This window comes from Pseudogymnoascus verrucosus (assembly GCF_001662655.1).
Source record: "Pseudogymnoascus verrucosus strain UAMH 10579 unplaced genomic scaffold scaffold_2, whole genome shotgun sequence".
Classification (NCBI taxonomy): domain Eukaryota; kingdom Fungi; phylum Ascomycota; class Leotiomycetes; order Thelebolales; family Thelebolaceae; genus Pseudogymnoascus; species Pseudogymnoascus verrucosus.
The window spans coordinates 616,294-642,155 of record NW_017263653.1 but is presented as its reverse complement, the minus strand read 5'-3'; the positions used below and the strand labels follow the sequence as shown (position 1 = coordinate 642,155).

Below are 25,862 nucleotides of genomic sequence, written 5' to 3'. Positions count from 1 at the left end.
GGAATGGGGAATGGGGAATGGGGCATAGGGCAAGGGGGGATAAATACGTATTCATATTCATTACACAGCTTAATAGAATTAGAGCACACGCAAGGCAGAGCGGGAGGGGGGTGTGCATACAATAAGAAACCCCTTAAATCAACACACCCCTTTTATTCCTTGACTCTGAACGAGCGAGTGACCGAGTAAGTGAGTGAGTGAAAGAGAGACTGGAAACAGCGCACAGATACCCCCTATATAACACCCAACGATCAAAGAAGAAGCTCGAATGGATGACAAGCCCACAAGTCCTAGTCGTGGTCATGGTCGTGGTCGTGGTCGTGGATGTGCTGTGGGGGTGGGAAGTGGGAGGTGGCAAGTAGTGCGCGGCTGGCGGGGGTTGGGTTGCTGGATTTGTGGGGGTGTGTGTAGTGAGTGATGAGAAGGGGGTTAGTGACAAGAGTGCAGCGATGACGGGAGATGTGGCGGTAGTGAGGACAGTAGTGACAGCACACCCCTCCCCCCTCCCCCGCGTCTCCCCACCTCACCACAGCATCGACGTCAAACCAAGCGCGTAGGCGTGGAGAGCCGCGCAAACAGGCATGGGGCAGTATGATAGTGTTGGTTGATGGTTGGAGTGTATGTGTGGTGGTGGAGGGGTATATAGCGGAGGTGGGTGGCACCTGGGCGGAAAGAGGGAGGGTGGGGGATGGAAGGATGCAAGGGATTTCTTTTTGGTGGGGGTGTGATGTGATGAAGGACGTGTGCGGATGGGATTCGGGTTGATAAAGTGGGAGAGATTGGGAAAAGGGTGAGGGGGCGCAGTGGGTATGCGATATATCCGTTTCAATACAGCAACCCCCTTTTCGCCCCGCTCAGCAAATGTGATATCCTCCCACCCGCCTTCGTCTCGCCCTCGCACACACTATATATTCCACACATACTCACACTTCACACTCCACACGACTCCACTTAGCTTATACAAAAAAAAATAACGCTGCGAATTTGCTGTGGCCTGTTAGAGTAGCGTCATGCGCGGATTATGCCTTTGAGAGGGAGATGGTTGGGTTGGGGGTTTGGGGGAGTTAAGAGGATTTGTGTCGAGGGTGGAAGGTGGGGAAGGGGGAGGTTGTGCGGAGATGGCGGAGGTGGTTTGACAGGTAGGAGATGGGGGGATATCAGGGGGGTGATGTGAGGTTTAGAAATGAGTCTCCTCGAGGGAGGGACGGGTGTGGGATGGCTCTGTGAGAAGCGTATATAGTTCCACATACAAACTCTACTACACACCACACTCCAATACAGAACTACAAGAATAGTTTAGATTTGCGGCGGCTTGTTAGAGTAGCCTCTTCTGGACCTTTTTTTGGGTTAAGCCCACAGCTCTTCTCCGCAACGGCATTGCAAGATGCGGATAACCTCCGCACGAAGACGCTGGCGTTGGAATATCCAAAGGATGGGTGCGGGGGGTTGGAACAGTGAGTTGTGACCGCAGTGAGTGGTGACCGCAATGAGTGGTGACAACAGCGAGTAGTGACAGCAGCCAGCAATAGCATCATAAAAGCCCTATCACGGTGATAAACACCCCACTTGAACCATATCATATCGGCTCGGCAGCTTCCTCCTCGGAGATATCAGACCTCACTGTCTTTGTATGACGCCTATACGCCATTCTAGCCGAATTCCATTCCTCATAATATATAGATGTTTGGTTTGGTAATGGATACGCGTTGATGGGGCTGTGATTCTTGATTTCGTCGTCTTTATCAGTGGGATATGATGGGTGGGGTGTGCGTGCTCTTGCTCCTACTTGCGTCTCAAATAGTTAATCATTATAGCGTAGCTTTTACTTGTCATAATCATGAGTCGTGACAACTAATCGAATAATAGCTCGTTCCATGGATTACGGCAGCAATTTGGGCCTGGGTTTGTGGGGGATGAGGGATGGCGGCAGCGGCGACAACAGCTAACGGTGACAAAGAGTTCGGACGGCGGCGGTGACAATGACTAGTGACAATGGTAGAGCGGTCCCCACGTCTGGCGAACGGCAGCAATAACCTCATCTGTTGTGATTCTGGCTTCACGGGCTTTTTCGAGAGACAAGTCGATTAGGCCTTGAAATGTGGATTGCGGTCTCGTATCTGTGGATATATTGGGTGGCTGAGGCACAAATTTTCTTACTCGTGAGAGCGTTTCCTCTTTCCTACCAGCTCCTCTCTGAGGCAAGCTATTTCTTTATCATTTTACGTTATGATTTGGTCTACTGGGTGGTTTTGTGGGGGTTTTGTGGGGGGGTGGTGGTGGTATACTCCCCATTTTGAACTGCCATGATATTTTGGCGTATGAAGCGTTTATTCGAGTGAGTGACGAGAGAGAGTGAAGCGGGGTAGTCATGCTCATGCTCGTACTCATTAAACTATATCTGTATCCCCTGCACCCCCTCACCATCGCCGTTGCAAACCATGGGCAGAAAAAAGAAACTGGCGTGGATAACGCTTGTGTTGCGTTGTCTTGAGGGGACTGCGCCATGGGCGGTGGACTGGATGAGGGCTGGGTATAGGGGGAGGAGAGATGATGGCAGCGGTGACGATAGTCAATGATGACAAGAATCCTGAGACGGCGGTGGTGGGCGGTGACAGCAGTCGCATGGAGATGGTGAGAGACGCGGCGGAGACAGCACCGCCTTACCTCCACACCATAATCAAAATAATTTAAACTAGTGGACGCGAGACATATCTCATTGTTTTTTCCATCTACTAAATGGGTGTTCTGATTGATTGAAGGAACTTGGCAGCCCCTATCTTTGGAGTTCATTGTGCCTCCTCGTTGCGTATATATATGTTTGGGGGTTGGGGATGGAGGGTAGATGGTGGATCAATGTGACTAGATGGGGTTGATATATATGGGATGGGAGATCAAAAGAGAGAGTGGAAAGTTGAGAAGGGGAGATGTATAGATTATGAGTCTCCTGAATGAAGGAAGCTTCACCCGAGCGAGGAGGCCAGGGGGCGGTTTTCGTGCTCGTACACTATATATTCTACACCAGACTTCACTTAGTCAAAGACATGTGGACTCCATGAGGACTGATGCGACAGAGCTTTCCATGTGGACTATCTGAGTGGCGTATTATGCTTGTGCGGTTTGGATGAAGGTGGAGGGTGAGTTTGGAAAGAGGCTGGGTTTGGAGTCGGTGAGAGGAAAGGAAGTGATAAGTGGACGGCAACAATTGTACACTGGTGACGGTGGTTGGGTGGTGACAGGCTCAGCGGTGACAGCACCGTCTTTACGTATCTGGCTTAAGATATGACAATAACAAAGATTGCGATATAGCAATCGGCCCGAAAATCAAGACGCTATCCATGTCGCCTTTGCATCTCCTGCTTGCAGCCCTTTGGACGCCATCCGCCCCCTTCCTCTGACTCCGTGTCTACCTTGCCCTCCTCCGTCAACCCTCCAAGCCAAACTCACGTTCTATTCGTGCTCACGCCCATCTTCACAAACATATACTCCTCGTCCCTATCCTACGACCCCCCTTCACCCCCACAGCATCTATTTGTCTCTCCGACATAAAATCCCACCCTCATCACTTCTATCAATGCAGGCGTGGCAGCCGTCGTCAGGTCGTGAATGAAGTACATGCAAAGAAGTGCTTTGTTGACACAGCTGAGCTATGAATTGTTTTGTATGGAGACGTGTTTAGGGAACGGGGAAGGGGTGTGCTGGTTTGTGAGGTTTTTTTTGGCGGGGGGATTGGCGCGGGTGATGGATGGGAACGGGTATGCAAAGGAATATATATTTTAAATGGTTATGGCTGATGTTGACATGAGATAGAGAGGGAGAAGGGGGAGGGATAGGAAAAATAAATATTTTTGATGTATGAAGAGTCACATTGGTGAGCGAGCGAGCGAGAGAGGGAGGTACTTGTTTCTCATGCAACGGTGTGCTATATATTCCCCCTCCACACCCAAATGATCTCTGTTATATGGTATCAAAATATATCACAATGGCTCCTATAGATGCGGCTGGCGCTTGTGTTGCGGTGTTGGAGGGGAGTGAATGGGTGGTGCGTTGGAGGAGGACTAGGTTTGGGTGCGGCGGGGGCCCGACGGGGGGGGTGAACGGTGACAGGAAGAGCGGTGACGGGGTGAAAAGTGACAGCAGTCCACCACGGCAGTAGCGGACATAACAACCTTTCACTCTCCATCTACGCATCGCCGCCGTGGCCCTCGTCCTCCGAACCTAGCGGGCTTGAGATTTTCGGACATGATCGACGAGTGTGTGTTGTTAGAAGATCAGGTTAGTTGCGAAGGAAAGATTGACTTGTAAGTTAAAGGAAAAAATGAGGTCAGTTCGTTAGAAGCCACTCTAATATACTTGGGGCGGTGGAAACAGATGAATATGGTAGGCGGGTCTGGGTCTGGGCGCTTGGCCTGCGCTGACTGCACTATTTGAATGGGCCATGGTGTAGAATATGGGGCTTTGAGGGTGTGAGTTGGAGTGTAGCCAGGGGTTCTGAGGGCTGGAAGGGATAGGGGAGTATGGGAAAAGGGAGAGGCGAAGGGAGAACTGATGTGGTGGTGATATTGTATATATGCGAGCGCCCCGATGTCTCTTTTTCCTCAGCGATGAGCGAGCAAATCTACACCCCAGGAGGACTGGGGAGCCTGTCTTGGAGCTCCATAAGCTGACAATGGTGATGGAACAGCTGTTTGGTGGGGATTTCCAGGACTAACCTGCCTGCTGCGCTCTCGGTAGCAAGATAGCGAACGGTGACAGGGGAGGAACGAGCGGTGATAGCTTTATCAACGGCGATAGCGCGGTGACAGCACTCCCAATTGCCCGATCCTCCGTCACCAGCATCCACCAGCCTCTACCAGCGCATTTTCGCCTAAGCAATGGGCGACACAGACGGCGTGGAGTGCTCGCGCGCTCAACAGAAGCGTTGGCGTTCGGGGATGGGGGCGAGTGTGGTTGGTTCCATTATAGTTAGCTGTCGTTACCTACTCAAAGAGCCGAGAAAGAACTGGGTGGTGGTATCATTGCCGTATCTGTGCTTCTTGACACGGTGCCAGGAATATAGCTTTATACATGCCTGTTGATACCGATCTTACAGTGAAGTTGGTAGTTATTATAGTCGCAGATTAAGCTACTCTATCCAGCCAGGCATCGTCCCCAGCGCGCTCGGACCAAGCAGTAACCCGCAATGCGCTAGTGGGGCGGCGGGGCGGCGGGTGTCGTCACTTAGCTTCGGCTGGGGGACCCTCACCTTATTGATAGGGCAACTTTTTATTTTGACGACGACCACGACACGATACGCGCAGGATACGACGAGACGACTGGATGCTGTAGTGTGCGATAGTGGAGGAATCAGCAAGCGGAAGATATACGAGGGAAGGAGCGAACGAGGAAGAGACTCGAGGAGGGAAAGAGCTAAGGACGGAAAGAGCTAAGCACGGAAAGAACGAAGGAGGAAAGAGGGAAGGAGCGACGGAGGGGAGTAACTAAAGAGGGAAGGAACGAAGAGGGCAAGAGAGGAAGAGCGGGCGAAGCAGCTGGGGCTGGATTAGATCTTCAACGCGAGGAGAGGGCGAGGCGCGAAGACGAGGCGCAAGGGTTCGATACTACGAGACATCACAACACTGCAGAGCTAACAAGCTCCGAGACAAGACGAGAGGGCGACGCACGCAGCGAGCGCATATATACCCCGAGCCCTACACGACTCTACGCGACTGGACTGCACGGAAGAGAGAAACATACACCTCGCTCTACTCGCTCGGCGGGACGTAAGGGAGGGAGGACAAGATATACAGATAAGCACACACACAACCCACCATGGCACCCTCACGTACCACCGCCCTTCTACCTCAACCATCCTCCAATACATCCATAAAGCCCACGAGAGCGACTCCGTCACCCGCCCTCCGAGCACCACAACCAACACAAGCGCAGCTCCTCGCCGCCCTCTCCCCCGCTGCGACCAGCGCCCTCATCCGACGCACCCTCCACCCCACCGCCTCGAAAGACACACCCCTCTCGGCCCTCCTCAAACCTCTCACGGGAGACAAGGATGTGGATTTTGAGATATACGCCCTGCTGGCGGTGGTGATGCGGGAGTTTGTGGTGAAGTGGTATGGAAACATAACAGGAGATCCTGGGTTTGTGGGGGAGATTGGAGAGTTGGTAGAGGGAGTTGTGAGGAAGGGATGGGGGAGGCTCGGGGAGAGGAAGAGGGAGAATGGGGGATGGGGAGGGGTGGTTGTTGAGATTGGGGGGGTTGTGGGGGAGGTGGGGAGGGGCCATGTTGATGGTGGGTTTTATTTTTATTGTTTGAGTGTGGCCGGGGAATAGGGGAGGGCGATGAATGACTGCGAAGGAACGGGTCAAAATGTTCACGAAAACTATAGCTAACAAACTCCTAGCCTACCGCACCGCCCACACAACCCACCTCCCATCTCCATTCGTCGCCTCACCCCGCAACATATACCACGCCCTCCACCCTCACCCCGCGCTCTCACCCGTCCCCGACCCGACCGACCCTGCGAGTATCGAACTACAATCCGCTAATGACGCCGCCTATCGCGAGCTCCTCGCCCGGCGCTTATTACACACCCTCCTCCCGCCCACTGAGCGTGACAACCCCGCGCTCATGGCCCTCGTCGGCTCCATCCTCGCCGATCTCGTGATTGAGAAGGCAGTGGAGAGAGCCTGCGAGTCGGGGGTTATATGGGAAGGTATCGCGAAGGTGGTGGAGGGCGTTGCAGCGCGGGGGAAGAGCGCGAGGAGGGTTGATAGGGGCGACGACGGCTCGACGAGAAAGGGGGGATGGCAGGCGACATTCTGGATGGTGATTCAGTTCGCCTTCCTCGCTTTCACTGCTGTGCGTGCTCTCGTCATTGCGGTCGCGACTTCATCATCGTTGCCGCGTCGTGGGGTTCGGCTGTCGAAATCGACGACGTCGCCGACGACGGCGACAGGTCCGACGCCGGTGCTTGGGATGAAGATGTGGAGTTTCCTGGCAAGACAGGTCGAACTCGAGGAGCGCATGCCATGGGCGTACGGAGCGCTCGCGCTGGGGCAGTGGGTGATGCTGTATGGGCCTGGGAGGGTGGGGGCAGTGGATGGGGTGGTTGACCGGTATGTGTGGCTGTTCTATTCTATTCTGCCCACGTTTTGGTTCTGTTCTATTCTGTTCGCGGTACGATCCTCCGTCCCGTTCCGTTCTGTTCTATCCTGTCCACGCTACGAACCTGCGTTTGGTCCCTGCATTTTATCCTTTTGCTTCTTTGCACCATCTCTCCCGTGGCCGTTGAGGAATTCCTACCCAACTCAGCCCGATCCCACCATCTTCATCTCAATCACTTCATCCAAGCGACTCCTACCACACCCCTCATAAACACCCCGACCAATCTCCCCTTGCCCTTCGATCCGATCCTCGATCCCCGTCGTTAGACCGCATACGGTTTCAATCACTTGACCTCTCCCCCCGTCGTCTTTCCACCTGTCATTGCTGCTCTCCTTCTCTTTTCCACTCAACCCCCAGCGTCTCAAGTGGACGAAAGTGGACATATCTACACACCCTCCCGGAGCCAATGCATCGCTCGCACCCCTGCGCATAGAAAACAGTGGAGCAGGGGACCTTCCCTGCATTCGGCTGTAGGCCACAGGCGAGGCCGCATGTCCCGTTATCGTCCTGCATTACTCTGCATTTACTCTTATCCTTGGTTTGGACACACACAAACGCACAATCCGACAGCGGACCGTGCGTTTATCGTGCGTATGCAAATCTGCGGAAGGCGCGGAGCAACCAAGCGAAGGAGAATTGATCTTCTTACCTCCGATCCGAAATGAAATTTGCCAAGCCAATATTTTGGTGGTGTTTGGGCGAATGGGAGGCTGTTTCCTAGTTGGGAACGAATGCGTGTTTTTGGTTTCTGCGATGTCGTTGGCGGAGATGGGAAGATGGCTTTAGAGAGGTGGACGAGAGGGGGAGGAGAGGGAGTTGGATGAAGATGATGATGTGACGTTGTAGCGGGCTTCGCTCCTCGTTATTTTATCCATCCCATCAGCTCTCTCCTCCTTCGTTTCGACTCGCGCAACCCTTTCCTCATCCGCTCTACCTCGTTTTTTCGCTTTATTTCTTCGTACTTTCGTACTTGGCACACCGTATGGGACTTTGGCTATACATCTATCGTCTTGTACCTGTACGAGGACAGTGGTACCTCGCAGGTACAAGGTGTGCACAGCACCAAAGTCTATTAGGCGCCGGCGCTCCTACCAATGCCAGACTCTGTGAGTGCACAGACCTATGCACGGCGGCCGGGGAGAGAGCAAGTTTACCCCGACGCGCTGTCCGTGCGCGATACAGATGCATTGCAGATGCATCCAAGCCCTTGTGCCTCATTGGGCAGCCATGTACCTCCATGCTCTTCACGAGTACAGAGGTACATCCATTCATACATCCATACACACATCCCTACATCCCTCCCCTATATCCCTACACCCATCGGTACCCGCAACACCTCTCCTCTCCACTGCCAGTTCGTCAGTTCTCACCGATCGGCGAACGAGGCGTGCGAAACGGTGAGCTGAAAGGCGGCCTCACGGCCTCCCGGATTCACATTACCACATCGCGCAATCTCCCCCTCCCCCCATCCAACATCGTGTCATCAAGCGATCGCACTACCGGCACTTCCCTTCACCCCCACCCCCCACGTCCATCGCGGCTCACCTCGCCCCCCCCCCAAAAATCCCCCACTTTCCGGCCCCGCGTCAGACACCTCCGCACTCGCTGTCTCTGTCCCACGCTGTGCCCACCCGATGCGAAACAAGTGTCGCACGCACGACAGAAGCGGTTGTGCTACGGCGGGGACCCGGCGCCGGCGAGCCCTTTCGCCCTGTGCCTGCGCCCGGTGTGGCACATTAACCCGGGGTGTCCTCCTGGTTTGGGCCAGACTGGGCTTATCCTCCCCCCGGGTTTAGGCCTGGGGACGGGCACTCGCCTTGAGCGGTAGGGCGGGGATACCCGATCGAGGCATCCGCCGGGGGGGAGATAATTGTGTTACCTCGCTTCGAGCAACTCGCTTGGGTTCCGCCTCGCGCTGCCTTTCTCGTTTCACACCCCCCACTCTTAGCTAGTCAGCCTTATACCCCCCTTTTCTTTTATGCTTACACGCGAAGTGACAGGTCGCTTGGAGGCGGCGAGGCTAACGTTGGATTAATCAGATTACTTACGCATTTCCTACTCGGTCTCTTGCCCCCAGCCGCGCCGACGCTGAGGGCGCTCCGTGGCTTGCTGTTTCCGCTTAATGCGCCGAGTCCGCCTGGGGCGCCGATGCCGGTTGGGGAGGAAGCGGCGAGGATGCGGAGGAGGGCTGCGGAGGGGGTGGTTGGGCTGGTGCCGAGGTGGATGGGGGGTGTGTATTTTGGGAGTGGGAAGGCGAAGGTGAAGGGAGGTAGGGAAGAAGAGTTTGAAGGAGTGGAGCGCATGTTGGGGGTTTGGGGGGATGCGTGGATGAATCGCTGTTTCGTGTATTCGCTTCTCGAGGCTGGTGTGGTGGGTTTGCTGCCTGAGCTTGCTGGGGGTAAAGGAATAGTTGGGGGCGCTGATGTGGTCGAGATAGCGGTGTAGATAGATTTTTCTAGGGGTGTTTTTTGGGGGGGGGTTGTGTATCTCCTCCACCCCGACATAATATGGAGCACATATATACACGACGAGTCATGGCAAGCGAAGACTTTTATGTTCAGAAGGGGCCTCCCAGACTTTGGGCCGCCCAAATAGTTCATTCGTTCGAGCCTGCTATATCCAACTTTCCTTTCTCTGAGACTACTTTCCTCCCCTTCCTTGCCATGTACGCGCGTGGGCGCTCCAACCAGTCTGATTTCACTCCCATACAACCAACCCCTTTTTCCAACCCCCAGTTGAACCTAGTATCCTCTTCGCCGTTCTCCGCGCTATTAAAAGCGTTTGGTGGGTTGAACCTCCCCCTTCCATCCCTAGATCCTATTCCCATCCCATTCCCAGTAAACTGAAAAGACGGAGTAAATACTCGAACACTGAAACAAACAATAAAACAACAGACATGCATGAAAGCCAGGCACAAAAAGCAAATAGTGATATTTGAACGAGGCGACGCAGTAAACAATAACCACTTTGCTAGGAAATAATAACAAAAACTAGAACAGAAAAAGCTAATCACAGTGAAGCCCGCTTGCGCGGATGGAATGTCTTTATGGGGGGTATGTGGGGTATATGAACCTGGTAGAAACGTAATTGCGGTGCAAGAACAAAAAGGAAGTAACAAAAAACAATAAAAACAATAGATACGTAGATGGCGAAACAGAAACACGCATTGCAAAACTCGATACAGAAGCAGCATGAGTGGAAGCAAGGAGGTGCGGTGGTGATGTCGTGTAGTTATCGTGGGGTGCGGGCGGCGGGAACGTGCGTGCATTGTGCTCGGGAGCGCGGCAGCGGCAGCACCCGTGGCGGGTACTGGGCACTGGTACTGGTACAGCACCGTACAGTAATACGCAAGGCATTTCCGGGCCCAAACATCGGCATCGTGCGCTGTGCACCGTACCGAAATGACATGAGCTGTCTACACAATGCTGCACTCCATATTGCCGGACCCGGTGTCGCCTTCGGCGATGGCCCTGATAGACCCGAGACTGTGCTGGCGCATGCGCTCGGTTAACTTGACAACGGTTTGGTACTCGGCTTCGTCGACGAGGCCCTGCGGCGCCGCGACTTCCATATAGTTGAGGAAGGTCTCGAGAGCGATTCGCGCGTCGTCTGGGGTTGGGGAGGTCGAGGCAGTACTGGCGGTCGTTGATGGGGTTGTGGCTATGGGGTCGGAGGATGCGTCGAGGGCAGGCGGCGAGGTGGAGTGGTGAGGGAATGTGGCGGTTGTAGCTGTGTCCGGGTCGATGGCGAGCATGGGGAAGGTCTGCGAGCGCGGGCGCTGCGGGTACGAGGGTGCTATGGCCCGTACGTACTGCGGCGGCGGGAACGGACCTTGTGTCGTCTCCGGGGAGAAGGAGAAGGGGGTTGCGGGGCTGGAAGGGCCGCCGGAGTAGGAAGAGCCCACAGTGGTGTCAGTGAATTCGCTGGACAGAGATGCAGTGCTTCGTGAGTTTGAATGGCGGTATCCAATGGAGCCAAAGGGCAAGTAGTCGTCTTCGTCTTTAACCCCAGACAGTGGCGATGTGAAGTCATACGGGGAGCCAGGCGAGTGCCCGCTCGGCGTGTTGGCAATAGACGAACCTGCAGATCCCTGGCCCCAGGTGGCGATGTCAGAGATATTCGCCTCTGATGAACGGCGTGAGAGTTTCATGCGGCCATTGTACTTCTGTTTTTTCGTACTGACGTTGTGGTGCTTCTCTTTTTTCGTACTGGCGTTGTGGTTCCGTACGAACTCATCGAGCCACTGGTCGTCGTGGGCCTTTTTGAGGCCTTGTTCGTTATTAAGGATACTGCAAAATTTTATTGCCTCCTCTCTAATCTCCTCACGGTTTCGCAAAACGCCCTTTTTCCACTCGTTGTGCCACCAACTGTGGAGAGCGAGATCGATGTCTTGTGCTCTGCCTTTTGGTAGCTTGGCAGGCGATACGCTGGGCTCTTCGAGAGACAGGAACTTCTCCTTTTGGCGCAGGACTTTGGAGACAGTGCTACAGCGGTTAGATAATGCATTGGGGAGAATCAAAGGGCCTAAGTGCATACCTTCTCTCGACATTGAACTGAGCTACACAGATGTTAGCGTCCATAATTTGGCAACAATACAGGAACTCACCTCCGATTTGTGCCTGTTTCATACTCGGGTTGTCCATGTGGATTTGGCATATTCTTCGTTTTGCCTCATCGGTCAAGCATTTCCTACCACCGCCATGTTGTGGCGATGGTTTCGACGCTCTCACCCGCGCGGAGTTGGGCGCCATTCTGACCTGTCGTGTCGGGTGCCCGCCTGGGTTTGTCAACATGCTGGGCATGGTAGCGGGAAAATTGGACATGGCGGGATTGTTATTCATCCAAGCCGGAGCGGGGAGAAGTGGTAGGAGAGTTTGCTGATGCGCCGGTGGAGGCGGCATCCTCGGAAAGGTGGGATGTTCGGGTAGACTGAGTGGTAGCCCGTGGTTCATGAGCTGGTAGTTCTGGTATTCATACATGGGCGATGTCTGTTGTGGCGAGGAATAACTATTTGCGGGAATGCCAGCCCAGACGTCGTTGCTGTAGTTGCCGTGCTGCTCGCTGCTCTGCTGGTGGTTCGGGTCATCGTCCATGCCAAAGTGACCCATCATACCGTGCATTGCTTGCTCTTCCTCGTCTGTCGATGCCCAGATCATAAGTCGCGAGGGGGCTTATGAGTGATCCTGTACGTGCGTTTCCTGGTTGTTGGAACTGCGCAGCCGTCTCTGCACTGGTTCCTGTTCAAAGTGGGTAGGTTCAGGAACAGTGGCTATCTACATGCATGATAAGATGCGGAGCGTCGGTTCCCGGGAGGTTTTGGAGGCAGATACCCCTAGGAGATTGCAGCAACGGAACTGAGAAGTTGGCCAGATGTAGCAGGAAGTTCTTTCCTCGACTGTCAACTTTGGAGCTGCGAAGGTGAGAAACTGCGAGCTGAGGCAGTCAGGATACCGGGCGCATAGAAGTGGGAAAGCCGAGTCGGAGTGTCAAAAAGAGCTAGCTTAGGTTCCGAACTTGGAGATGTAGCACAACACAGTATGTGGCTTGGATGGGAACACTCGTCCTGGTGGGCCTTGCAGCCACCTTTCTGCGAGCGTTGGCTGCCGACAGAGCGTGGCAGGGAGCGGTCTGGTTTACGACAATAATGGGGACGACGGCGACGGCGGCGGTGATGCTGTGGACGATGTATATGTAAGTGCCGTGGGATGGGGTGCATGAAAATGAAAGAACGGGTCTCCAGAGAGTATGCAGGAGGAGAAATTCGGAAGAAGATGCAGGACGTTGCAGGTAGGGTCTGTGGTGTATGCGTGGGAGAGTAGGTATATATTGATAATGTCTGTGTGTATATAAGAACGAAAGTAGTGTTTTTATGGGGTTTGATCTGCTCTCGTCCTTCCGATCGAAACAACAGGGGGGGCGGCTTAGCTCGGGGCTTAGGCCTATTTGTTAACTGTTATGGTATAGAGTGGTGAGGAGTGAGAAGTGAGGAGAATGATGATGTATTGATGGGGGATGGGTTGATGATGATGGGTGAATATGGGGACTTGAGTGGATATTTTTGACGAGAGGGAGGAGGAGGTGGTTCAGAAGAACTGGCGAGGTACAAGAAAGATACGTGAGCAACAGAGTACAATGGCGAGGTTTCGTTGGACTAGGGAGGGGAGGGGATACTCCTCTAGTACTCGAAGCCCCAAGAGGAACCCTTGACCCCTGGACCCTTGTTGTGGTTGTTGTTGTGGCTGTTGTTGTGGTTGTGGTTGCTGTTGAAAGGAACGAAAGAAGAGACAGATAGATACCTCGTGTGTCTGGTGTGGGTGGAGAGAACGGGAAGTACCTCTGTGAGTCTGTGAGTTTCTGTTGAGAGCAAAAGATTTTTGTCAGCGCCGGAGAATGCTTCAGCAAGAAGGGAGCATCTTACTGAAGTGTACCACAGTGCTACAACGGGGAGTACAGTGTCCCAATTCTCCTGTCCCCAGGACACCTACTGTACTCTAGTATGACTCTCCACAAACTCTCTTCAACTACCGGCTTGCTGATGCTCTCACGACAGCGTGTCCTCCAGTGTGTCCTCCAGTGTATCCTCCAAACTGTCCCCCCTCGTTAGCATCCCCATTATGAACAATCGCCATTACCCCCAAGGACAGCCCCAGGCCAACTAGCCATGGTCGGACTGACCGATCAAAAGGAGCCCTCGACTAGCTTCCTGGCATCCATGACAATCGACCGATCTCTGCGGATGCTATACTTCCACTGAGGAGAGCAGTTGTAACTTTGTACTTGGTTGCTTGTACTGCTCAGGTACATCTAGACTGGAACCCTATAGTGTCCACTCTGTAACGAGATCTTCACTTTTTGATCTCAACAGCCCGCTTCGACCGCCCGCTGCCAGATAGAGCGACAGGCTCAATACCCTAAGCCTGCCTTGGCGCGAGATCTGCTTCTCGCGCCCCCGTTGTTCTGCGTGGGGTGCATTGCAAGTGGGCAGCGGCACTGTACTTCGCCGTCTTAGCTCTGGTTCTTAGTCTCAACTACCTTATACGGGCTGGTATGAGCGAGGGATTACAAAACGATCCTGCCGCTAACGGACGCGGCGGCTCGAGCCTTTCGCACTCCCTTCCCTCCCTCCCGTCCGTAGTTCAGCACATCGCCGCTGCTGCACTTCGCTGCACTGCACATCACAGTAACCCCCTCGAGGTACACGACTCCCCCCGTCCCTGTCTCTGTCCACCACGCGATGTCGTGTATGTTTCACGGCAATTTCGATGTCCTGGGATCCAGAGAGAGTACGTTGCAGTGAGCCTCCGTAGCCTCTTCATCAGGAGAATCTCCTGAGCTGAAGAGATCCCGTCGCTCATCGTATCTCGTTCTCCATTCGCAAAAGAGAGGTCCCGTGCCCGAGCATGCTCGGTGCAACCCATCCACTCTCCGTTGCTCAGTCTCCCCGATTGGACCCCCCGCACTTGAAATGCCTCAATAACATCCACGTCCTCCTCGTCGACCTCATGCTCTTCATCCTCTAGCCCCCCCGTTCACGATGTCTCACTTACCCAAACAAGACCGCCCAGCCCGCCAGTCTAATCCGTTAGCCTAGCCGAAGCCGCCATTCACGCCAGTATCGCAAGACATTCTTTTCCACCTATCCTCTCCGTATCGGAGACGAAAATGAAAATTGCGAGTTTTTCGTTGACGAATCAGAAATTCGCTTCTGTCCCAAGAATGAGAATTGTCTGGCCAATCGCAAGCGTGGGCGCCTCGACGCCTCTTCTGACAGGTCGAGCCAGCCGTGCGACGCCTTGACCGCAGCTACCCCCTTACCAATCCGTTCCATCTAAGCACCAACAATGATCCCTCGAAATAATTGCGCGATCGATTGGCTCTCGATTTTTCTCGCTTTCGTCGGCCTCTCTCCCTTGTCTTCTATTCTTCGCCAGCTTCTTTACCCAAAGTGTTATTCGGCAGAAACGGCACTTGCTTGCTCAGACACGAGCTAGCTAGGCCACATAAACTGTAACCCATGCGAACTAACGAACTCTCGACTAGGTCAGTGGCTGGCTATGCACAGTAATTAACCAACAGCCTCACTACAACTCCCCCCCACGTGTCAGCTTACCCAACTAGTCTGTGATGTCCATAATGTCCACCAGCCAAACCCCGAAGCCTGCGTCGTCCATCACCGTGCTCATCCTTCGCCCTTCCTCCACTCGCTCCAATCTCGCTCCTATCTCGCTCCCCGCATTCCGTGGCCCCCATCATGAGACCATCATACCCACCTGATCTCGACTAAGCTACGGCTCGGCAACGTTGTTGGGGCGCGGATGTGCATCAGCCGCACGTGCCGTCCCTAGTATGGCCGCGCGGGGCCGCGACACCGATCCTCCAACTATGCACACTAGCCAGTTGACAAGCCCGCCATTGCAGCGCCAGAAACGTGTCAGCAATCTCGTTGGAAGTTGTTCCGAGACACGAGGTTTCTGATAACTGACTGCCGAACTTGAACTGTGGTGGCAGAGTAGCCGCAATCACTGCCGTGATAGTCAAGATAGACCAGTTCTGTAACTTTCACGGCGAGCTGTCCCGATCCGTGCCCGAGTGATTGATCGGCTACAGAATATTCTCATATATTGCCCTGAACCCCATAAATGCCTCTCCACAGCTCCTTGATCTTCGCCGTTGCTGTAACATCACTCACATCACCAACAAACTCAATCTACCAAAGACCTCCTTGCCCTGGTCAGGCAAATATCCTAGTGTAGATCACCATCTCATCCTGACTCCAACAAAGGCCCACTTCGCTCGGCCCTCGCTCCGATCGAGCGCGCCGCAAATTCTCCTTTCCCCGCCCGATTGAGACGCTGCGTCCAACATCAGTGTTACTCCTGCACGTGATATATCCTGTGTAGTTCCGAAAAGTGGCTTCGAAACCAGCAGGGAGCTTCTACAGGATCAAAGTGTTTGTCCCTTAGGACAAGGATTCTATGGTAGGGATAGGCAGCCTTCGGTTGCTGCGCATGAAGAGAAAACAGTGGTCTAGGCTCTCCTTTCCCTAGATCCAACAGTGCCATAGTTGAAGATCAGGGGCCGCCAGGCTGTGTTGGATATTGGCATGATGCCATGGCGTGGTGTGGTAATACCGCATTACTTCCGCCATCGCGGATATTAGGCGGCGGAAATTGCGAGGAGTGTGAAGAGAATTCGTCACTTGCATGAAGAACAAGCGCCTGGGATTGTGATAGTTGTTCCTGCGTATAGCAGGTACAGATACGACGGCGATTGCCATTGTCTTGGCCTCCGTTGCCGCTATCGATATTGTTTCTAGCCGATCGCGCTGAAGGCGGTAATTCTAGGCGGCAATTGCATTTTTCTTTTCGATTGCTGCTTTCACATTTGAATTTGAGATCTCAGAGTTCATGTGGAGTTTCATTTTCAGGGACAGACGCGCATCCCCACAGAAAAGGGACGATAAAGGATTTGGATAAGGATACAGAACAATTTTACCTCCCAAGGTCACGCGTCAGGTCATGTTCGCTTATGTAAGCCGCATCGACTGCCGCGATGCAAACAACCACCATCGTCGTCATCGTCTATAGGCTTCCCCTCGTGTTACTTCTTATTACTACTAGAATATTCAGAGTACGCCCTCGTAGATATAGACTTCTACTATAAATCGCCCATGAAAAGCAACTACTTTCTCTAGACCGGCACAGCTTTCTCGCTGTCTTCTCGCCGCAGCCATGTTCGACCTCTTTGCCATGCTCTTATCGTACGCTCCCCCTCTTATCCCACACTTCACCAACCCCTCCCACTACAAACCACTGCCTACTCTCCATACTATCCATACTAATAGCTCTCCCAGGTCGATCGCCACCTTCCTCTTCCCCGTGTTTGCCTCCTACAAAGCTCTCAACGCGGGTGACCCCGCCCTCCTCAAGCCATGGCTAATGTACTGGGTTGTCCTTGCCTGTGGCCTCCTCGCTGAATCGTGGCTCTACTTCATCCTATACTGGTACGCCCCCCTTTTCCTCTTCCACCCCACCCAGATCCACCTGCTAACCCCCCCTCCCAGGATCCCCTTCTACGCCTGGTTCCGCCTTTTCTTCCTCCTCTACCTCATCGCCCCACAAACCCAAGGCGCACGCCTCCTCTATGAAACCCGCCTACACCCCTTCCTGCGCACCCATGAACTCGCCATCGACGACTTCATAACCACAACCCATCACCGCCTCCGCACCTCCTTTTGGATCTACCTCCGCCGCGCCTTCAACCTCGCCAAGTCGCAGCTCCTCGGCCTTCCAACCCAGCAAGAACCCCTTCCACCCCCACCCGCGCAGCGCTCCTACACCGCCTCCCTCCTCGAGCGCTTCAACCTTCCCAGCGCGCGCCCGGCATTCGCAGCTGCGGCGGGGGGAGGTTGGTCCGCCGCCGATATATCGGGACTGCTCGCCAACGCGGTGAGTGCCGCGACGTCATCGTCCCCGTCGGTGCAGGCGACCAATCTAGTACCGGAGTCCATCCAGGGCCCCGAGCGCGCGTCCTTCATAAGCGCCCAGCGCGAGCGCCTCATGTTTCTGCTTTCGGCGCTGGATCGCGAGGCAACGGCTTCCCCTTCTGAAGAGGCGGGGAGGGGGGTGCTCGGTGGGTTGCTTGGGGGAGATGGGGAGGTGCCGCGGAGAGTGAGCGAGGCGGCGCTAAGTGAGCTTAGTAAGAGTAGGAGTGAAGGTGATTTTGAGAAGATTGATCCGTTGGAGGGGATTGGTGAGGCGGGTGCGGGTGGGAGGAGGGAGCCAGGAACTTGGATACCATGGGGGTGGGGAGGGAGCCCAGCAGCAGAGGGGGAGGCGAGAAGTTCAGGGGTTGATAAGGGGGATAAGGGGCTATGAGTTATGGGTGTCATTTGTTTTGAGAAACGAGACTGAGGAGCTTTGGCTCCAGCAGTGTAAGATGTTGCCATCTATTTGATGGTTGACCGTGTGTTGGCCCATCGGGTCGACAGAGTTGGCTTGTGTAGACGTTAGAGGTAGAGCTCGGGCTTGGAGACCTTCTGTATGTGTGTTGGCGTTTTTATGGTTTATTGGCATTGGGCAAGGACGGTCCGCACTATCATTAAGACTGCATTGGTTGGGTTGGATTGGATTGGGGGGTTAATGAAACTGTCTCTGTATATATAATGGATCTAGGAATCCAAGGCAGCCCGGTATTGAAATTCACCGTGTGCGCAATCTAGAGTTTATCTATGCCGGGAAAACACATCAATTTGCAAAGTAATCATTGGCAAAACGAACATCATGACGAATAAATGAGAACATTGCTTGATTTACTAATCTAGCTACATACTCTACATCTCCCGAATTCTGATATCCACCTAATTCGTTGCCTTCTTGTATCCGATCCCTCGTCACTAAAAACACCCACCCGCCCATCATTAAGTCACCCCTCCTCCACCCACCTCATCACATCTCGCCGTCCCAACGACACCTACATCGTGCAGACCGCCATATCATAACAGGTATCGTAAACAAAGCCAAACAGCTAGCCACACAAAACCAAACCAATCCGCCCTCCCTACGCTCACAGAACCCCATTCGCGCCAACTCCATCCGTGACACCCGCATCGCTCTCCCCCTTCTTCGGTGCCTCGCCCCCGCTCTTCTCAGCCTCCGCATGTCCATTCGCCCCCCCCTTCGCTACCTGCCCATTAACCTCTCCATCTCCCAGATCCTGCTGCTTCGCAAGATCTTCATACTCCGGCTCCCCCTTCTTCACCTCCATGAACCCCGCGCGAGGAACCCTCGTCGATGGAAACGGCCTGTGTGACACCACTGCCAACTGTGCACCCCCCTGGCTCACCAGGTCGCCATTAACATACGTTTTCGTGCCTGGCGCAAATCCCAAGTACTTCTCGCAGTCAGGGTCCTGCTTCCACTTGTCCGGCGCGGCCCAGCGGTCCAGCCAGCTCTCATCAGGGAGCGCCTCGTAATACTCGACCTTGAGCTGGAGGTTACGCAGGTGCGGGATGGACGGCGCGATGAACATCAGGTCTGCGACCTTGACGAAGAATAGGTCGAGGCCGAGGAAGAGCGGCAAGGTGGCTTTGCGCATGTCGTTGGCTTCCATGGGGGATACTCTCTGGAAAGGGTTCGCGGCGAACTGGGGGTTGTAGGGGTACAGGTCCGGGCGTGTCATCGAGTACATGTCTTTATTAAGACGCCAGAGACCTTGTTTGGCGAGGAATGAAGCAGAGACGCGCTCCCATGCTGTGTCTAGATAGGTGTTAGTAAAGACGCGGGCTATAGAAGAGATGGCGGGACTTACATCGGCTGAGTTGGAGGTCCTTCTCGCCGAGGAGGAGCGCGACGTGCGTGTTTAGCACCCACTGCTCTCTACCGTCTGGCTTACCGGTTGCCTCAGGAACGATCGTATCATAGCGGACGCCTTGCATAAACTTGAACTTCACAGCAACCTCTGCCATTGCGGGTTGGGCCAAACCATCAAACCAGCGCAGCAAAGGAGGCAACATTGCAAGGCGCGCTGCCTCCTTCTCTTTCATAACACGGAGGCGCTCCGCTCGCTGTTCGGCAATATGGGCAGCTCGTCTGCGTTCTGCTTCCTCGCGCTGAATGCGCTGCTGCTCCTCAAGCTTGTGCTTTCTTTCCTCCTCAGCACGACGCTGCGCCTCGGCTTCTTCGCGCCTCTGCTGTTCTTGGAGTTCGGCCTCCTCTTTCGCTCTCCTAGCGTCTTCTTCCGCTCGCTTAGCCTGCTCTTCGAGTTTGCGCTTCTCTGCTGCTTCACGGGCTACACGAGCCTCTTCTACGCGTCGCTTTGCTTCCTCGGCGCGTTCCTTCTCAATACGGTCATCTTCTTCCTTCTTGATCTTCATCTCACGTTCGGTCTTCTCTCGTTTTGCCTTCTCTTGCTCTGCCTTCTCTCGCTCAGCCTTTTCACGCTCTGCCTTCTCGCGTTCCGCGTCCATTGCTTCCCTTGCTTCCTTCTGAGCCTTCTTCTTAATGAGTGCTGCAGCCTCTTCGGCGGAATTGGTCTTCTGATCGGCCTCTTGGCTTGATCTGGCGCTTGGCACACCCTCAGTGGGACGAGGTCTGGCCTCTTTGTGAGAAGATGATTTTTCGCCAGAAAGCGTTGGCTTGCTGGACAGCTTCTGGTTTTCTTTACGGCCAGGTTCAAGCCTTTGTTCCTTTGAGGAGCTAGGTTTTTGCGTTGATGAGTCTGACCTAGGTGGCATTGGCTTGCGATGATTAGGAGATGTGTCTCGTACACTCTCGGAACGGCGTAGCCCCTTTGATTCCGATTCGAGACGTCTGCGTTTATTTGAAGCTTCTTGCGATTCAGATGGAGGTGTTGAGCTTGTCCTCGGTCTCTTTGTTGGTGACTGAGCTCTGATTGTTGACATGCGGTCTGACGACTTTTCTCGCTTAGCGGACCTCGACCGCTCAGTCACAGAATCAGAGGCAGCCTTAGAGTCAGAACGCTGTAGGTTTTTCTTTCTCCCAGCAGCATCTAACTTATCGTCATCAGCGCCAGCCGAGGTTGCCCCAGGCGGAGACGTGATAGAGGTATTTGATTTTTGCTTCTCGCGTCCACCCTTCAAATCTCTCCCAGATATTAACTTGCGCCTAGGTTTGGTTGGTTCCGATTCAGACGGGCTAACAGTTCGATCGAGCTCTGATCTCTTTCTCTCCTGAGAAGGTGACGGGACTGATTCTCGGTCAAGAGCCTCACCACCTTCCTTAGAACGACTCACGCCTTTTCTACCTGGAGAACCCAATCGATCCCGTCTGTGGTCAACTCCATTGTCCCCGGCCTGATGCTTTTCCTTGCTTCCGTTTGGTCTGTCGGAGGCATCCGATGGCTTCTTCCTGTGAGACCTAGTTGGTTGATTGTTGGAGGAGTGACCAGAGCGACCAGATCGTGCTGACGATTTGTAGTTATCAAAGGCACCTTTCAGGAGCTTCTCCTCATCCTCCCAAAGGGGCCCAGCACGTTCCTTGGCAATCTCATAGTAGGTTCGGCCACGGTAAGTTTTTGTCGGGTCGAATCTACCGTCATCGATATTTGCAAGAAGCAGCTCAATGACCTTCATGTTCTCGCCGCCAATTGCCGCAAGGATTGGCGTGGAGTACTCCCAGGACCCAGGGATAGGAGATGGATCAGGGTTCGCATTGCCGACTGCCAGTAGGATCTGCAGGACTTCATCGTGGCCGCCCTTGGCTGCTGCGATCAAAGATTCAGCATCATCGAGGCCTTCTTCGAGAACTGAAGCTACCAAGCCCACCGTTTGAAGGTCGCCCTTGGCTGCCGCAGTTCTGAGAGTGGTGACAGTGAGTGGTGTGTAAAGCTGGTGCTGGCCAGTCCTATTCGATCTGCCGTGGCTCATGGTCCTTCGATTCCTAGAGTCACTGGTTTCGGCTTGCGGAGTCTGGCTAGTGGCTGAGGGGCGGGCTTGTGCATATGTCAAGCGGGCCGCTAAAAGAGCTTCCCGTATTGCATCGGCATCCTCATCGTCTTCATTGATTTTCGTGATAGGTTCCTCACCCAACTTATTTCGTGCACGGGGATCCACACCCGCACCAAGAAGAAGTCTGATTACTTGCAAGTGGCCATTCTCTACAGCATCCAAAAGAGGCGAGTCTCCAAGGTCATTCTTGCAATGAACGTTGCAGCCATTCTGAAGTAACATTTGGACAATGTCTTCGTGGCCGTTCAAGCTTGCACATTGCAAAGGCGTGTTCCTAGCTGCGTCTGGTTGGTCGAGGTCCTCTGGATACTCTGCAAGCAGGTGCTTCGCCTTATCATAGTCCCCATCTTCGCATGCATCCGTGAGTGGCGTACGTCCATATCTATCTGGCCTTCTACGATGCGGGGGCATCTTTGCGGAGTGAGCTAGATCCCCGGTTGGAGGTGTCCCAAGATTGCGTGTTCTCGAGCGTCGGGTGTATGGCGACTCGCCAGTTGATGATGCGTCAGATTGATAGTCGATGGAATGGTCCTTGGTTGTGCGCAGTGGAGCTGGGATAGCTTTCTTTTTATGGCTTAAGCCATTCGCAGCAGATGTGTTGTTATGCCTTGTGGGCGAAGGAGACTCCGTTCGGTGATGCTGAGGTGTACCGTCTGTGGCGGAATTTTTGCTGTGTTTACCAGAATTATTCGCGTTGGAGTTTCGCCTCTTATGTGAGCGACAATTGTCCTTATCACGTTCAGATCCCGACTCATTGTTTACCTGCTCTAGGTGTCGCTTCTCCTTTCGAGGCGCGCTTGGTGACGGGGACCTGGACCTTGCTGGCTCAGAGCCGGTTCTCTTGGGTGGACCTGGCAATGATCGAGCAGCAGGTGACGTCGGCACAGAGCTTAATCCGCTGGAATTCCCCGTATGGTTATCATCAGGTCTAGTAGCGCTGCCATGTTTCGACCGTTTTCTCTTTCCCAAAAGGGAAGCTGCGCCTTCATTCCAGGTTTGACCTTCCTCAGCTTTCACGTCTACTTGGGCGATGTGAGTACCTTTGTCAATGTCAACATCAATATCCATATTGATGTCGCCACCATTTTCGTTTGTCTTGTCTTCGAGCTTGATCTTTCGCTTCTTTCGAATCTTCGATGGCGAGTAGCCATCAGCTCCAGGCAGCACCACCGTCTCCGCTTCCGAGTCGCTCCCCGAAGCAGGAGTTGCGTCGCCCTCGTTTTCTACATTCGGAGTCGACACTTGCGCCTGCGCTGGTACTGGCAGAGGAGGAGGTGATGATTTGATCCCTATTGGAGTTGCGCTTTCTGTCGTGTCTGGCGCATCGACTCCTGGAGGCGACTTGGTGGGTTCGGCGGGCTCCATCGTCGCCACATCTGGATCTGTCGCAGTATGGATCTGATTTATATTGTCGGCCCCCGTCTCCCCCTCTGCATCTTTGGTGCCCGTCACTTCGACGTTTGGGCCAATGCTTGAGACCGAGGCAGGACCCTCGATCAACAACCAAGGCTTCGTGGTCGTTTGGTGTTTGGGGGTCGTCCCAGTGTCGCAAGCGTCGTCGGCCACCACGATGGATGCCGAAACACAGACAATGTGATCGCTGAAGGCCCTTGGAGTTTGTGCGCTTCTATAATAATCGAATACAAGAGGCCTCCGTTGTAGGTCGTCGACTCATTGGAAGCTCCTCATTGAAGACATTGGAGGCGATTGGCTTCGAGGCCTGTGATTGGCGGCGGCAGTTGGAGTACGGTGACCTGTTTCGTGTATTATGGCACATTATTTGCTGCTCTACATCACCAATTCCGTCGTCGCAAATCACAATTCATGCATGGCCATATTGTGCTGGCTCAGAGACAACACTCCCTCACGGCACATGAATATACTATATACAGACGCAATATTGACGTTATGGTCTGTTGATTTTTAGTACGAAATAATTGCTAGGCGTTCAAACGAACCCGCGCTGGCGTGGCGGCCTAAAGCTTGACGCTTGACGCAAACCTTATCGTCTGTTGGCCACATTAGCTTCAACCAGTAACAGATTCAGAATCATCGGCATCGCTCTTTGTGCTAGCTTCCCAATAAACTAGCTCCGCTGATGTGGCTTGCGTTGTGTCAATCTATCACTTCTTCCCCACGCTACAGATCTCTCCTTGCTTGATCTATCACCTTTTTGCTATGAGCTCACTCAACTCTCCACTAACCGGTCTCCCCATCAGCCTTGAAGAGGCAACAGTCAAGTCTCTACCCGGCACAGTTTGCTATGTTACTGATTTCATAACCAAAGCAGAAGAAGCTGCCATTCTTGAGAAAGTGAGTATGATATTAAGAGTCACCCCAAGGCCACCACTGATCATTCGAAGATAGCAACAGCTCCGAAGCCTCGATGGAAGACGCTCACTCATCGAAGACTGCAGACATGGCCGTCCGATCTGGCAAACAACACTCTACTGGAGTCCCCCCTGCCACCGTGGCTCATCAACCCGATAATTCCACGAATCCTCTCTTTACCAGTGAATGCCGATGATCCAAGCCTGAATATGTTCTCCGATAGCCCTCACAAAGCACCGAATCACGTATTAATCAACGAATACCTTCCAGGACAAGGCATCATGCCACATAAAGACGGCTCTGCCTACCATCCCGTTGTTTGCACTGTTAGCCTGGGCGCAAGTCTCTGTCTTGACATCTACGGCAGCAATGAGCATGGCGGTACTGAGAGCGGGCCACGGTGGAAGATCCTACAGGAGCCAAGGAGTTTGTTGATCACAACGGGGGAGATGTACACAAATTATCTGCACGGAATTGCCGATGTGACAGCGGACACAAATCTTAATTCTGAGACGGTTGCGAACTGGGATTTGCTAGGGCATCCAGAGCTTTTGAAAGACGGCGTAAACGAACGACAAAGTCGTACGAGCCTCACATATCGAGATGTGCTGAAAGTGTCAAAGCTGGGCCGTAGGTTGTTTGGCACAAAGGCTTGATCTCTTTAGGTATCAGTTTCGCGACTGAGCAGCATATCCCTCCATCCAGGTCTCTTGTGTGTGTATACGGCATCCGAAGTCATTGCCTATATGTCGTGCACTCAATAAGCGTACGGGAAGATTCTCCATCTACCTTCTATGCTCTTCGCACCAAACTTCTCGCTGTACCATGCTCTAGTGGACTCCGCGGTAATGCCCAGGTTAATAGCCTCGAAGAAGACTACGGTAGCAATGGTTTTATTCAAAGGTTGACCTGGGGGTGCTCCAGCGATTGCGAGTCCAAGGTATATCACACACTCGCTCGTATAATGCGGCGAGATGATGCCACGAAACAATCCTTCCTCCGGCAGAGAGTACTTTTTGAGACTTCCGAGATAGGTGTGGCACGTGTTCTGGGCTATTGAGCCGAGGAGGAAGAGAGGCACGCCGATGGCAGTCTTGACGGAAGGCTGAATCATGGTGGCCAAGGATTGGAATGAGATGTCATTGGCAAGTATAGAAGCTTTTACAATCAGCAAAGAAATATGATGGGGCAGACAGGCGTCTATCTTACGTATTCCTTCTACCCAGACAACCACTCCCATAGCCAAATAAAACACAAGTCCAAGTAAATATGCCACAGCGCCCATTTTGGATGTAGTCGGCTTAGTGAGGGTAATGCATTCGTACAATCTGCGGCAGCCTTGGATGGCCATGAGTGTCCAAACTAGAACCACCTGATCGATTGTCATTGATGGCTCATTGACAGAGTTGTCTAAGTGCAGCTCTGCTAGAAATCTGAAGAACAGTCCCTTGCGGGCAACCTGTATCGCCCAGAATACGGACGACGCCACTGAGGCTATGTAGAAGTGAGTAAACCACGAGTGGGGTACACCAAATGATGCCACCAAGTCCATCAACTTTGACAATCGACTGTTGGACTCGGGCTCCTGGATAGGCTTGCCATGCTCGTCTTTCACTTTGGTGGCTCTGGCACCATATTTCAAGAATCGCTGTTGCAAAGAGGGCACCACATTGAATGACACAAGGAGTGTAGACGCAAGAAGATAGAAATTTCGCAAAACTTGTACTGGATCCATCTTTGCGCGTTAGATCAACTTTGGCGCAATCACCACTTTGTTCAGTCGTGTTTGATAAACATGGCGGACAGCCTTATATATATTCACGGCCGGAGCGGCACAAATTTGTTCCGTATCCATTCTTGAATTTATTTCCCCGCCACAACCCAAACTGCCATATCTGCATTTGA

At 53.5% G+C, this 25,862-nt stretch overlaps 6 protein-coding genes across 6 annotated transcripts; 3 read left to right on the top strand and 3 right to left on the bottom strand.

Moving 5' to 3' along the window:
- Positions 1-5,255: 5,255 nt before the first annotated feature.
- On the top strand, positions 5,256-9,604 carry VE01_00859 (uncharacterized protein; the record flags this gene model as incomplete). Its single annotated transcript, XM_018270387.2, has 3 exons — positions 5,256-6,283; positions 6,396-7,110; positions 9,199-9,604. Exons 1-3 carry the CDS (start codon positions 5,809-5,811, stop codon positions 9,602-9,604), a joined length of 1,596 nt encoding a protein of 531 aa, XP_018134830.1. The 5' UTR covers positions 5,256-5,808.
- Positions 9,605-10,574: 970 nt separating this feature from the next.
- Positions 10,575-12,279, bottom strand: VE01_00858 (uncharacterized protein; the record flags this gene model as incomplete). The annotated part of the gene is made up of 3 exons (XM_018270386.1): positions 10,575-11,643; positions 11,696-11,717; positions 11,766-12,279. The coding sequence occupies 3 exons, from the start codon at positions 12,277-12,279 to the stop codon at positions 10,575-10,577; spliced, it is 1,605 nt and encodes a 534-aa protein (XP_018134829.1).
- A 3,512-nt stretch (positions 12,280-15,791) lies between these two features.
- On the top strand, positions 15,792-18,398 carry VE01_00857 (uncharacterized protein). Its single transcript, XM_018270385.2, has 3 exons — positions 15,792-16,919; positions 17,013-17,162; positions 17,223-18,398. The coding sequence occupies exons 1-3, from the start codon at positions 16,891-16,893 to the stop codon at positions 18,034-18,036; spliced, it is 993 nt and encodes a 330-aa protein (XP_018134826.1). The 5' UTR covers positions 15,792-16,890; the 3' UTR covers positions 18,037-18,398.
- Positions 18,399-18,491: 93 nt separating this feature from the next.
- On the bottom strand, positions 18,492-23,392 carry HOS4. Its single transcript, XM_018270384.2, has 2 exons — positions 19,469-23,392; positions 18,492-19,416 (listed from the first exon to the last, which is right to left on the bottom strand). The coding sequence occupies exons 1-2, from the start codon at positions 22,989-22,991 to the stop codon at positions 18,725-18,727; spliced, it is 4,215 nt and encodes a 1,404-aa protein (XP_018134825.1). The 5' UTR covers positions 22,992-23,392; the 3' UTR covers positions 18,492-18,724.
- Positions 23,393-23,581: 189 nt separating this feature from the next.
- On the bottom strand, positions 23,582-25,734 carry VE01_00854 (uncharacterized protein). Its single transcript, XM_018270382.2, has 2 exons — positions 25,167-25,734; positions 23,582-25,115 (listed from the first exon to the last, which is right to left on the bottom strand). The coding sequence occupies exons 1-2, from the start codon at positions 25,690-25,692 to the stop codon at positions 24,715-24,717; spliced, it is 927 nt and encodes a 308-aa protein (XP_018134827.1). The 5' UTR covers positions 25,693-25,734; the 3' UTR covers positions 23,582-24,714.
- On the top strand, positions 23,805-24,613 carry VE01_00855 (uncharacterized protein; the record flags this gene model as incomplete). Its single annotated transcript, XM_018270383.1, has 2 exons — positions 23,805-23,939; positions 23,990-24,613. The coding sequence occupies 2 exons, from the start codon at positions 23,805-23,807 to the stop codon at positions 24,611-24,613; spliced, it is 759 nt and encodes a 252-aa protein (XP_018134828.1).
- Positions 25,735-25,862: the final 128 nt, after the last annotated feature.

What these genes read in the sequence shown, in the direction of transcription:
- VE01_00857 (XM_018270385.2), top strand. Translation starts at nt 16,891, where the DNA reads ATGTTCGACCTCTTTGCCATGCTCTTATC. An exon ending in CTCTTTGCCATGCTCTTATC is followed by an intron (nt 16,920 to 17,012) that starts GTACGCTCCCCC and finishes TAGCTCTCCCAG; the next exon opens with GTCGATCGCCACCTTCCTCT. An exon ending in CTCTACTTCATCCTATACTG is followed by an intron (nt 17,163 to 17,222) that starts GTACGCCCCCCT and finishes CCCCCCTCCCAG; the next exon opens with GATCCCCTTCTACGCCTGGT.
- HOS4 (XM_018270384.2), bottom strand. Translation starts at nt 22,991, where the DNA reads ATGGAGCCCGCCGAACCCACCAAGTCGCCTCCAGGAGTCGATGCGCCA. An exon ending in GGACCTCCAACTCAGCCGAT is followed by an intron (nt 19,417 to 19,468) that starts GTAAGTCCCGCC and finishes ACACCTATCTAG; the next exon opens with ACACAGCATGGGAGCGCGTC.
- VE01_00854 (XM_018270382.2), bottom strand. Translation starts at nt 25,692, where the DNA reads ATGGATCCAGTACAAGTTTTGCGAAATTTCTATCTTCTTGCGTCTACA. An exon ending in TGTCTGGGTAGAAGGAATAC is followed by an intron (nt 25,116 to 25,166) that starts GTAAGATAGACG and finishes TGATTGTAAAAG; the next exon opens with CTTCTATACTTGCCAATGAC.